The 14255-nt window shown below is 38.2% G+C and overlaps 1 protein-coding gene across 1 annotated transcript in view; it reads right to left on the bottom strand.

The window, feature by feature from the left end:
• The window catches only part of PTCD2 (pentatricopeptide repeat domain 2), a 30574-nt gene that overhangs the window by 10410 nt on the left and 5909 nt on the right, over positions 1-14255 (bottom strand). The window contains 5 exon segments of the mRNA XM_033110608.1: positions 2882-2956; positions 6122-6235; positions 9662-9753; positions 10110-10188; positions 12943-13060. Of these exon segments, the coding sequence (XP_032966499.1) occupies positions 2882-2956; positions 6122-6235; positions 9662-9753; positions 10110-10188; positions 12943-13060 (478 nt within the window).

Genomic DNA, 14255 nt, shown 5'->3' with positions numbered 1-14255 from the left:
GCTGGAAAAGCGATGCCATGGATGGAAGTCACGTGCGTAGGACAGTGTTATGGAATTACAGAAAGAGACTGGTTCTCTGATGATATCATGGAGTGTCACACCAGACCTAGACTGACCACCTCTGATTTTCTATGAAAGAAAAAGCCTCTAATTTGTACAAACGCTCAGGGTTGTTTTGAATCTACATTGCTCGCTATCAAATGCAATTCTTAACTTATACGCATAGGTGAGATGCTGCCACAAAGAGATTTACGAGAAACGAGTCCTGTCTCTTCCTACTTGTGCAGCCTAAGAGACTTCCCAGCATGAGCGAGAACGTTAGGTGACCTCAGTGAGTAGGAGAAAAGAGCACTAAAGCATTCACCTGTGTTAAATAAATGATAAAAGCAGCAAAACTAACCACTTGTTAATTCCCTTCCAAGGTAATTCAGTTCCAAAATGAGTGTCCATTTGGGGACATGACAGATTTCTAGAGAAATGATTAGAATTCAAATAGAATTGGTGGAAAGTTACCCTGTGCTGGTCTCTGATACTTTAAGACATAATTGGAAGAGGAAATTAACCCTTTGATATAAGCAGCATCACTAAAGAGGGAGCATAGTTCTTTTAAGGTTGATGGGTTTAAATTCAGACCAAAAGGGCGAAGTCAACATGTATGTGCTTCGATGAGATCATCTGCTAAATCAGCGCAAAACACAGCACATACTAGCTGGGAAAAATGGGAAACCAGACCCTCTGGGTCATATTGGCAGAAGGAGCAATTTCAATGAAAAAAAAATTGAGGAGGAATAATTGAGTAAGTTCAAATTCCAATTGGCAGCAGAAAAAGGATTTCAGGCATTAATTTTTAAAGTAGATCAGGAAAAAAACATGTCATTTATTTCTGCTAAAATTACTGAACAGACTCTACTCAACTTACTTGTCAGGTTTCCATTTCTTAATGATTAACAAATCACCCTTAAGGATTCCAAACAGGTGACTCACACTTGGAGAAGCTCGGGCCCATTAAATCATTTTTTCAAAAAACCCATTCTAATAACAGAGACCCAGAGTCTGAAAGATGATTAAACCTGAGAATAGCAACCATCTCTTTTTCATCATTCCTGAAGAAGACGAAACAGGCTTATATTGAAATATGAGAAATTTAGATTGGACATTTGGAAGAATTTCCTGAGAATTTTTAAGCAAAACTATCTTTACGTTTGCTGACAATAGATAATTCTGTGACTCAATTCGTGGAGAGGATAATTCACATTCAGGATTAACTCAAGCCTCCTCACATAGTCCTTGCCTGAAACATGCCCAGTCCCTACACTTATCAGCTGCCTTTGCTTCCCAGCTGTTCTCAGAGAAAGGGAGTGGTTCCAGCTGCCCGGGCTCACGAGTACACTTCCCACCATGCTTTGGATTTCTCCTCCTACTGTGAGTGGACAGCTTCACTCTAGGCAGGCTCATGTTTTATTTCCACCAAAGCATTTTCTCATTTGGGAAAACAAAAAAATTGTTGCTAGATTCTCATTAACAACTGTGAGAGATAGCCAAGGATTGAAATAGATGAGGAATCTAAAGTCAAGGGTGCACTAACAGCAGATTTGATTTTTGGCATCCAGTCCTATGTTCTTTTCATTATTCAGGAGGAGCAGTTAGTCCCAATCCTGGAGAAAAGAGACATAGCCTTTCTCTCTGTAGATCTGGCTGGTGGCTGGGTTTTGTATTCAAACAGATTTGTTTGTGTTAAAATCCTGACTCTGCTATTTAATTAACTGGGAGAACTTGGGTACTTTACTTACCCGTTGAGTCTTTGTTTTCCACATCTATAACATGGAGACATATTGTTCTGACAAGTTGTATAAAGTGAACCAACAAATGTAAAGTATCTAGCATGGTACCTTAGCTAAACTATATTAAAACCCTGTTGATCTCACTCTTTTCAATATCTCGCCACCAATCCTTCTTGATCTCCACAACCTCACTTCAACTAGGAAAAGCTACTAATGGCCCATATAAAACCTGTCTCACCATCACACTCTCCTGTATTTCTTTCCTACATGATGCTATGGACCACTTGGAATCTTTGCAATTCTACTTCTGCCCAATCATGAAATGAGAGCATCTGCAGGCCTCTCTCTCAGAAGCAGGTACGTATTTGGGATACCCAAAGCAGTTCATATCCAGTAGGAAGCAGAGATGATAAAAGACATACGATATCTGCTGGAAGACCAGGCTTCTTAATCTGTTTGGCTTACCGGTATTGCTGGCTTAAATAAGTTCAACTTCTAGACTCGGGACCTTTGCCACCTTGGCGTCCCAGACCTGCTTGAGCCTGTGAGCTTTTCAGGCTGACCCACCCACTCTGATTTGCAGCTTCTACTTAGGTGCCCAGTCCCTTAGGTGATTCACTGCTCACTGGGGCAGATGGGCCATGGCAGGCTGGCAGCATAAGAATGAAAATAGCTAACATTTATTGAACGTTTACCACATCAGGCAGTGTTTTATGCACCGTAGGTATACTGATTCCATGAGTTAGGTAGCATGGATGGGATGCAATTAGCACGCGGATTTCTCTCAAGTCTTAGTAAAGAGACTGGAGTGTCCATCTCCCTTCTCTCTACATCTACAGTCGTCTGTAGTCATGTGTTATAGTTGCAGCATTTACCTATGTCTTACATCTAAGCATATCTATATTTCCCACCTATTTACAAACTCCTGGAAGCATAGGCTGTGTTGAATCCTCTCACAGGGACTATATTGTAACTTTCGCACAATAAATGAATGAATTGAATTAAGCCCTCAAGAGATCAAGTCATTGTGTACAAACAAAAACCTCTAGTCATCATTTTAGTCCATTTCAAGCCTTACTTTAAAACATAAAGTCACTTACATTTAAATTAGTGCAGATTATGCTTTCTGGCTTCATGATTTGAGAGAAAATGGATATAGCTTTTTCCACCTGGTTCTAGAAAGAAGAAAAACAAGTCATACCCCAAGTCATTTGAACATTACTCTGCTATCATAAAGATCATTTGAAGATATCAGAATATTCCTGTTCATGGTGCCCCAGGGTTTTGAAGTCCACAAAGAAAAAACATTTTTTGGTAATCAAGAATGACTATTCTATAAAACGCATCCTACAGTGCATTGTTACCGAATGTTTCAAGGACGTGCCTGAGTTCCAGTGTTTAAGAGGGAGGCATAAAGTTGACATTTTCGCTTTTCCCACTAGAATGAGATTTTTAAAAAAATATTGAGAAACAAAAATGCTAGCCCCATCTTTGACATAATTAGAACATAGCAGAAACTTCAAGCCACAGAAGAGGTGAAAGCACTGCCCAAAACACTGGCGGTGGAGCAGGGGAAGGCCAGAGAAGGCAGTGAGAGGACAACACTGCTACGTATCTCAGAAAGAGCCCACAAAGTAGTTCTCAAAGGTGAGGGGCACGGCAGTGAAAAACCTGAATTCCTGTTTACAATGATGGTAACAGAGTTTATGACTAGCAATGAGGAATCCTCTGGATCCTTTTGATGGCAGAACTAAGGCTAATCAAGGATTTACACAGATAAGCCACAGTCGCAGGAAGCAGTATGTCACTATAGCAGCAGCAAAGAGACTTTTTATTGAAAACCACCTCCATGCCTTCTCCCATTGGCCAGAGAGAAATAAAGCCTATGCATATATGTAGGCAAAACTCTGCATCACATAAAGAAAAATCCTGCTAGCCTAAACATGGCAACACAGCTCTGGTCTCTCTCTGACATGGATCTTCTGCAATGGCTTGTCTAAGAGAAACTTACGTTTTTCAGTGATGAATGATCAAACAAGAATCAGCACATGATCTAATATAAAGACACTACGAGAAAAAAAAAGAAGAGAAAAAGAATATAGCAGAAGAAAATAAGGAAATAACTGGCAGATGAAGAAATCCCAGCTAAAAGTGTTTCCATGGATACAGAAATGAGAAAAATGAACATGATCAAGTCACTCAGAAACGGGAAAAACTCAGGCAGGCGGCAGATTCTCCATGGCAATATACCATACTAGAAGACGAAAGAGCAATAGCTAAAAAAACTCAAGAAAAGCAAGTGTTACCTCAAAATTTTATATTTCACTGAACAATTAAAAAAAAAACAGGCAAATAATTTTAAATAGCAAGAACTTGGGGAACACTGTTCCCCTGAAGAATTTACCAGAAGACACACTTTGGTCATAAAGAGATGACTGAAAAATCAATAGTAAAACAAGTAGCAGTAAACAATGAACATATTTAAATATATATAAGACTAAAACCAATGTGGGGGATATGGTCACAGAATGGATCATAAATGTTACACACCTGTATAATGAAGAAATGATAATACTAACAAAAGTCGGAAAGAGAAGAAGGAAGATAAGCGGTGGAGAGAGTATGCCCATTTCCTTATCTTTATTACCTGGGGTCAAAAAAAATCATTTAAAGCTGACAAATAAAGCATATTTAAGGGAAAAGTGAATACTATGAAAGATAACATATCAACCAAAATTGGGTGGTGAAGAAGAAGTAAAATAAGAGAGGAAAAAGAAGAAATATACTAATTTCACCATTACTTACAGCAGGAATTAATAGGTACTGTCAAAAGAATTAGAGAACTAAGATAATTAAATAAAGTTATGGTTTTAAAGTAACCACTAGAGCAGAAATATATACCAAAATAAAACCACCACATGACATAAGTTATCTAAAAAGTTATAAAAATAGAAAGCATAACTGAAACCTAAGATTAAATATGTCTTGTTCATACAGATGCACTATATTAAAAGACTAGCAGTACCTTATAAAGCAAAGTCCAAATCTATGCAGTATAAAGAGACAAACCTAAAACAAAATAATTCAGTAAGATTGCAAATAAAAGAACAGAAAAAGCTGTATGTCAGGTAAATGCAAACCTAACCAAACTAAAGAGATGAACAAACAAAAACAGGGGTGGAGATATTATTAGACAATATTGAATTCAAGGAAAAAGCATTAAATAAGACCAAGAAAGGCACTTTATGATGCTCCAATGCGAGATTCATAATGATAGTTTAACAGTCACAATGTAACACTGAGATGTCTATCTGTATCCTACATGGCATTATTTAACCTCATAAAGGAAGAAATATGGGAACAACAAAGAGAAACAGAGAACATATTCCTAAGAAGAGACTTTCATTCATCTTCTTCAACTCCTGACAGACTAAGAATACAAAGCAATCCCCCTAGCCAGAGAGGGAAACTCAGAAAGGTAAAGCAGTGGAAGCTGGTGTGTATTCCTTAAGCCTTTGTCCTTCCATGACGGTCCCAGTAGTGGAAACGGATTACCCTGATATTTTCACTTCTAAATAATGATAAACAAGAGTTCTCCAGCCATATTTTACCAGGCAGATAAATAAACCTAGCTTGCTTATTATTTTTGCTGCCATAAAATGTCCTTTTTCTCCATATTAAATGTGTAAAGTAGTTCACATTTTCGTAGGCTTTGGAATAGGACATCTTGGGAGGAATTTTTCAAGAGAGGGGGTGTTCCAGGATTCCAGTTTTAACTGTCCTTCACTGAGGTGTGACAACAGGGAGGTCCCCTCTTCTCTGAACCGCAGCTGCCTGTGTCCAGTGAGAGAGGAGGCTAAAAGATCACTGAAGTATCTTCTAAATAAGAGTATTTGGGTCTAACTACGAAATATAATGGACCCCACTTCTACAATGGGTTCATTGTGGGAGCCCTCGGGCATCTGGGGTGAATTCAGCTTTGGAAAATATTAGACTGTTCTCTGAGAACGTTACATAGTAAACTGATCACTTAAAATTGCATTTGAATTACCTGAGACAATTCTGTCAGAGGGCAGCTTCCCTCACTGATTTTCACAGGATCCCAGCCAGCCCCTTCTAAATAGCAATGCACATTATGTCCTCGACTGTAAATGGAGACATTCTGTGGAGGTATAGGTATACATGCAGGTGCCATGGCACCACAAGAACTGGCTTCTTTATGTGGACTTTTTCTTTATGATGCAGCCAGAAGGGAAAATAAATAAATAAAAGCAAGAACAAATGAAAGTGGCAACACACTGCCCATTTCCACGTCACTTACGTGCACCCCAAAGCCTTACCTGATTCAGAGCTAACGCCACAGCAAAACAGGATGCTCTCGTGGAAAGGACTTCTCCTTTGATTAGGGCTTCTTCTCTTAATGTAGTACAGATTTTGAAAGACTCGGGGCTATTCTGGGGAGAAGATATTTGCAATGATACATCTGATAAGGGGTTAATATCCAAAATTTATAAAAAACTCATATAACTCAACACCAAAAAACCAAACACTCCCATTAAAAAACGGGCAGAGGATCTGAATAAACATGTCTCCAAAGAGGACATAGAGATGGCGAACAGACATAGGAAAAGATGCTCAACATCACTAATCATCAGAGAAATGCAAATAAAAACCATAATGAGATATTATCTCACACCTATCAGAATGGCTAGCATCAATAAATCAAGAAACAAGTGTTGACAAGGATGTGGAGAAAAGGGAACCCTTGTGCACTGTTGGTGGGATTGCAAACTGGTACAGCCACTACTGAAAACAGTATGGAGGGGCCTTAAATAATTAAATTGAACTACCTTATGATCCTCCACTCCTGGGTATTTATCCAAAGAAATCCAAAATCCTAATTCAAAAAAATATATGCACCCCTATGTTTACTGCAGTGCTATTCACAATAGCCAAGATATGGAAACAACAGAAATGTTGATCAATAGATTGGATAAAGAAGATATGGTACATATATATAATGGAATATTACTTGTCCAGAAAAAGGAATGAAATCTTACATTTGCAACAACATGGATGGACCTACAGGATATTATGCTAACTGAAATAAGTCAGACTTAGAAAGACAAATACAACATGATCTCACTTATATGTGGAATCTAAAGGACAGAATAAATGAACAAACAAAAGAGAAATAGACTCATAGACACAGAGAACAAACTGATGGTTGCCAGATGGGATGGGGATTGGGGGGCTGGGTGAGAAAGGTGAAGGGACTAGGAAGTACAAACTGATAGTCACAGGAATGTGAAATACAGTATGGGGACTATAATCAATAGTGTTATAAATACTATGTATGGTATCAGGTGGGTGGGTACTAGACTTATTGAGGGGATCACTTCATAGATTATATAAATGCCTAACCACCACACTGTACACCTGAAACTAATATAAAGTAACACTGAATGTCAACTATAACTTAAAAAAAAATATATATATATATACACACACACACAGTTATGGGATATAAAGTACAGCATAGGGAATATAGTCAATGGTATTGCAATAGCTATGTATGGTGTCACATGGGTAGTAGATTTGGTGGGATTATCACTTTGTGAGGTTTGTAAATGTCCAATCATTATGTTGAAATTAATAATAATTTTTTTAAAAGACTCAGGGCTATTCTGGAAGGAGATAAGATTGCTCTATAAACAAATGCCATGAAACTTCAAGTTGATTAAAATGATTAATAATCCTCAGCATTTCACATTTCCTTTTGCAAGAATTTCTCAGAGCCTATCTCAAGCCCCTTAAAAGATTAAGAACCATATAGAGAATATTTGCAAATAGATGAGGTTATCTATATATTAGCAGCTCAAATCTAAATTAACTTTATTTTTAAAGCTCTTTGTCAATTTTCCAACTTGGGGCAGTTCCACCAGCAAACATACAGGTCTCTTTGTATCTGGGCAGGCTGGTTTCTAGACACAGGTACCATAATGTAAAAGTATAGTCAGCCTACTACTCTATTAAACAATAAAGCTCCAATCTAAAAATATCCACATAAGTCAAATATCTGAAAGTATGCACACTAATTTGAACATAAATCATGAAAGAATCCCATGAAAACAGAAAACTTAAAAACAATTCCAAGTGAGTGATACACAAACCAGCAGCCAGCTGCATCCTCTCCTTTGTACATGACGTGGGTGGATTAGGTTTAGGAGAGCAGCATCAGCTTTGCATCTGTGTATATATGTCATGACATGATTCACAACTCAAATCCTAAAGTAAAACCTGAATTTGATGAGAGAGGACAGGTCTGAGAATTGGCTTGGATCTTGTAATGGCTGACCAGTTCAATTTTTCAACTCCAGATTCCACTGAGTGAAACAAGCTATTCTTGGACACAACACAGGGGAGAAAAATCCTCTGGCCCTCTGTAAGTGGCAGAATGAAGTTCTCTCCACTTCAGTATACACTCAGGAGGACATCTCCAAGTAGGTTATAAAACTGGATATCACTATGCTAAATAACTGATGCTCAAGTGTTGTGCAATTATTTTTAACCTTTTAAACTGCAATTACTTTTGCACCCACCTAATACTTTCTTGGCCTTCTGTTTCACAGAACCATAGAATGGTGTGATTAGGAAGGATCATGAATAATTCAAGGATCAGCAAACTATGATCCTCAGGCCAAATCCAGCCTATGGCTAAAATGGTTTTTACATTTTTAAAGGTTTGTAAAAACACAAACAAAGAATATGTGACAGAGACCACATATGGGCCCCTGTCCTAAAATATTTACTGTCTGGCCTTTTATAGAAAAAATTTACTGAACTCTGAATCCAACACCCTCATTTCACAAATAAGGAAAGTGACCAGTTTAAAGCCAGTTAACGCAAAAGTTAAGACTAGCCTCCAAGTTTCTCGATTTCCAGGTTGGTTTTCTTTCCACTGTAACCCAACTGCCCCTCTTGTTTTGGAAAATTGGTATTGCTACACTTTTGAGGGGAGTTTTTCAATGGCCCATGTTCTTCTATCTTGCTTGGTGTTCTTTTGTTTTCAGCATAAAATGGTTTTAAGTTTCCAAAGTTTAAATGGCATGAATGACTACCGTTGTGCATGGAACCTTGGTCAATGCACTACTTATCATTCATTTATTCATTCAATAATGAAATAGTTTCTATGTGTAAGAAAAAATCCTGATACAGTAATGACATGGGGACTTAGGAGTCATGTTCTCCTCAGAGTTCACTTTAATGTTACATACATTTATGGAAGACTGATTTTGTACTAGGCCATGTGTTAGGTGCTGGCATACACCTCAAGGAGCTTATACTCTAGTGGGGAGGATGAAATGTGCTACTACTTAGTACAACATGAGGCAGTGTCACAAGTGCCACATATGTGATACAAATAGAGTACAATCAAGGGATGTTGGAGGAGATGCCAACTTAGGTGACAATAGAAAAATTCACAGATGAGGACAGAGTAGGCCTTGAGTTTGCCAATGAAGGATGTAAGATTTCCATTGGAGAGGGCCACATAGAAAACTGGTCCAGTAGAGTCCAGCATGAACATGGGAGCAAGACTACTTGAAAGCAGAGCTGAACCCAGCATACTGTTTTCTGTTCTATCTACGCAATTGCCAGAGAAGAGGGAAAGATGATAAAATTGCTTTTCCCATAATAAAACTGTCTGACATGGCTAACTTGAGTTTTCTAAAAATGAACACAATTAAAATGGAAATCTCTGCACCAGATGGAAAACAGACATCAGAAGAACTGAATTTTATTGTAGAGAAAAAAAATAAATAAATCCTCTCTCAAACACTATCCACAATGCTCTGAAGGTTAACAGGAGATAGTCTTACCAGTTTGTAGCAAATTGCAAAAGCAAGGACATAGGTATCTTTGCTGAACTTCACATCTTGGTTTTTCATCTCGATCAATACTTCCAATGCACCTGCCAAAAGTCAGCAACATTAAATGCATTCAAGTGAGTTCAGAGTCCTCTACTGTTGATCTCCAGAGCTCTAATTGGTTCAGCACCATCTACTGAAACGTGCATTTCCGCACAATAAAAGCTATTAGTCAAAGTCATTTAGCAACCAACTACATTTCAAAATTAATGATCAGGTTATACAGAAAGAACTAAAGCATCGTACGATGCAATGCTTTCACACTTAAACAATGAGTTGTCCATAATTCAGGCACTCATCAGGAACGCAGGCATCATTTCTGCACGGTCTATTGTTTCTCTAACTGCTACACCAGCAAAGACAGCTGAAGTTTTCAGCAAATATGAATTATAATACTTACTTTTATATTTGCCTTTGATAAATAACATATCCATCAAAATATTGAATGATGTGGAATCTGAGAAGAAACCTCGTAAGCGCTAATGAAGAAAAACAATAGTTAGTTAAAACTATTACGGGAGTATTTTTCCTTACACTGCATGTCACCTGTCCAGGACTTATTTTTGTGCATACATTACTCAAGTGGCATCCTTACGTCTCAGATATATCTCTGATAGGCCAAGGATTTCTTTTTCAAAAATTTAAAATGCTGCCCACTTCCTCGTGGCTGTCATGCCTTTGGCGATGGGCAGACTGAACAAGAAGCAAGAGGTATAGTAAGAGCTACCTGGGTTTCAGGAATACAGTAAAGAACATCTTCATGAAATGTCGTTCTGCCATGCTTCAGAGAAAAGAAACAAGCAATAAACCCTGGTGGGGGTGGGCCTGGAACCTGGCTGGCAGCATATTAACATGAGACAGCAGCTAGAAGTGTACTTGAGCACTAAGGAAGTAGAGTCTAACACAACTAAGATCCTCTTTTGGCAAACAAAGAATACAGTTGATTATTCACTTTTAGTGAATTAATGATTATTAATGATTATTAATTCACTAATAATCATAATTATTATTTAGTGGATAATTCACTAAAACATTTTTCAATGGTTGTAACATTTTTTCCTCAACATTTTGAATGACATAATAATGTGACATATGACATTTAAATGTGCCATTAAATGCCTTGCTCAAGTTTGTTCTTTTCTGAGAGCAGACCCTGTTCTAGGTGCTGAGAATAAGGAAAGGATAAACAAGACACAGATCCTGCCCTAAACTCCAGTGGGACTTATAATCTAGTGGAGCTTAAATTCTAGCAGGGGAGACAATGCACAAGTGAAATAAACAAGCGAGAAAAAGAAAAATACAATCTCACATATCAGTAAGAGTTACGAGAAACAACGAAACAGGATAAAAGGGTAGAGAAGATGATGGAAGATGGTCAGGGAAGGCTCCCTGGGAAGAGAGCTCAGTGAAGTAAAGGAGAAAGGCTCAGTGATGCAGATGTAGTGCCTTCCAGCCTGAGGCCATGGGCTTGGCACATCTCAGAAAGAACCAGGTGCAGCATGGAGTGCACAAGGGGGGCAGTGGCAGGAGATGAGACACCGCACAGGGCCCTCTAGGTCATGAGTTCTAATCTAGGTCTGAGTTCTAATCTAAGTGTGATGAGAAGCCACCAGAGCAGCCACAAGTGCAAGCCATGTATGTTGTCAAGTAGCCTCATTTTAAAAAGTAAAATGAAATACATGAAATCAGTTTTAATAATGTTACTTAGCCCTCTAACTCCAAAATATAATTTCAACATGTAATCAAAGTAAAAAATTATTAAAAAGGTACTTTACATTCTCTTTCTACCAAATGACTGGCATGTATCATGTATTTTACAATTATAACACATATAAATTTGCAATAGTCACAGTCCCAGGGCTCCAGAGATACATGTGAGTAGTGGCTACTGTATTGGCAGCACTACAGGGGACGTAGCAAGTTAGGGTGGAAGCAGGATTAGGCTTTATGCCACTTGACGTGAGTTCAGTTTACTCTGCTACTCCAGGAAACAAACTCATACATGACTGTTTCAAACACAAGGAGGTTTAGAAAACACAAAAACTTTACGTTTGTTTTCTTCCTTTTTTGTTTGTTTTTTAATCATTATACTCATGGCTGTGATTTATTACAATAAAACTTTTGTTTTCTTTTAATTACAACATTAAATTACAACATTAATTACAGGCTTATTATAAACTAGTCAAACAATATAAAAATGTAGAAAGTAAAAAGTAAATATTTTCTATAATTCTACCCTCTAAAACATAAGCAGTTTAGTGTGTATCTTTCCAGATTTTTTAATACATCTATCCCAAAATGTAAATATATATTTATTCTTTTAGGAAAAAATAGGCTCCAACTCATCCATACTGTTCTGAAAACCACCTTTTCTCTGCTTAGTCATATATTATGGTCATCTTTCTAATGCATTGGTGTCCTTAAAAGAGGGGCAAGCTGAGAGTTAATTCCACTATGGACAGAACCTTTATATTAACAAAAGTTAGAGGCAGAAGGGCAACTTAGTTAGTTGTGGAGGTTCCTAAAAATATTAAAATGTCCCCTGTGGCCAGTCCTGGCCCCCAGGTTTAACAAATGTTTCTGACCATGGATAAATTTATAATGTCTCTGAGTCTCAGTTTCCTCATCTGTAAAATGGAAATACTAATAGTAGTATCTAGCTCACCAGGGCTATTGTGGGAAACGAACTTATAAAGTGCTTAAGCACAATGCTGAGGAGATAGTCAGTACTCAATAAATAATTTAAAAATAATCGTTGCTATTTTCTGTTTTTAGGAAAATTGGAATATATAAAAGTATTTTGAAAATAGAAAAGCACTTTACAATGTAGCCTTCAACCAGAAGTAAAACTACAAAAACAGGAGAAAAGGACAGGAAAGGCAGTCTTAAAACGGCAGCTGGTCTTAAACTGTCCCCCACTAAAAGCTCCTCAAAAGCGAGGATGTCAGTCCCAGGTGGACACACATCCCAGGTAGGTAGGTACCATGTAATCTGTCCCTATGTCCCTTCCACATCAGTTCTATACCTCTGTGTGAAGAGACCTACACCTCTTCATGGGAGCTGCTCCAAGGAAACCTTAAAAATGCGGGGAAGGAAGAGCTCCTTCATTCAGCTCAGCAGCCCTTCTCTAACAATTATGTGTACAGGGCAGATGCCTTTCCCAACATCACTGAAAACATCCAGGTCTCAGCATAAGGAAATGACATTGGCAGGGAACGCAATCAGGAGACAACCTGGTCTTTGATGAGCTCTGTTGCAGACTCCTCATCATCCAACTCGTAGCACAACCTCATGAAAAGTGGTCCAAACTTATACTCCCCCAAAGTGATGTTTCTGTTCTCCGCATGGTACCTGGTAACCAAAATGATTCAATGAGCCAAACGGGGGGACGGAGGAAAAAGGACAGACAGACCATGGCATGCACTTTGCTAGGTGCTAGGGACACAATAAAGGAGATACTCTCACAGTCTGAAGGGGAAAAGGGCAGAACTGAAGATAATCAGAAGAAATACACCAGGCATTTAAATCAGCAAATAAACAAACGGGGTGTGTTGGAGGCCCACGCACCCTGTGAAATAAAAGAGAGGAAAATGTACAGTGATTATTTTCTCAATTGGCCAACAACGCGCTGGATGGAGTGTGGGCACATGTCAGGAGATAGCAGAGTCTCGCATCTGTAAGCCCATCAGAACGACACTGCCTCCACACAAGAGCAAAGGAAAAGGCTGGGGGATGCTCTGTCCCCACCAAGGCTGGCTTCGTTCATATCTAGGGTGGCAGACAGCCAACAGGTGCATTTTACCATTCAGACCAATCTCTCTGTTTTTCTCAGCTCGGGGAAAGGCAGAGGCGAGCTATAACCACTAGCAAAACAAGTTAAATGCCGGTTTGAAATTTTAGGTTTAGGTAAAGGCAAATTTCAAAGACAGGGATGTCTTACATGTGGCTTGAGATTTCTTCCAGCGGCCAGTCTGCCAGTTAGAACTGCAGAACTGTAAATCATTAGCATAAATTTACTTTCAATAACCAACTCTTTGTGCTTTGGATACCAAGGAGACCATCTGGTAACAAAACAAGTGCCTCGTGATTACATGTAATTCAGATTTTAAGACAATTCATATATTGAGTGAACAAATCCCAAATACCATGGGGACAAGCTCTGACTTTAAAAAACAGAACACTTTTAAACCTACTGAAGAAAGTCACAGTAGTCTATGAATAGTCTATCCTAAACATATATACGGCCAAACAGAATGATGATGTGTACTTAAAGACACATCTGAAATTCCAATTACAAAAGTTATATCAAAACATAAAGTTGTCACATCTTCAATGTATGTAAAGAATTATCTGTATTTCTTGGGGCATGAATTATCAGTTTGTCAATCATAGCTCAATAAAGCAAGACAATATAGTGCAGTGAATAGGATTTTTAGACTCTGATTCCAAAGTGACAGTTCAAATCCCAGACCTTCTATTTATTAACCGTGTAACCATGAGCAAATTAATTAACCACTCCTTGCTTCAGGTTCCTCATCTGTAAAAT

Source organism: Rhinolophus ferrumequinum, chromosome 7 (genome assembly GCF_004115265.2).
Source record: "Rhinolophus ferrumequinum isolate MPI-CBG mRhiFer1 chromosome 7, mRhiFer1_v1.p, whole genome shotgun sequence".
Classification (NCBI taxonomy): domain Eukaryota; kingdom Metazoa; phylum Chordata; class Mammalia; order Chiroptera; family Rhinolophidae; genus Rhinolophus; species Rhinolophus ferrumequinum.
Note: the sequence above shows the minus strand (reverse complement) of the source record. Positions and strands in the feature narration are given on the sequence as shown.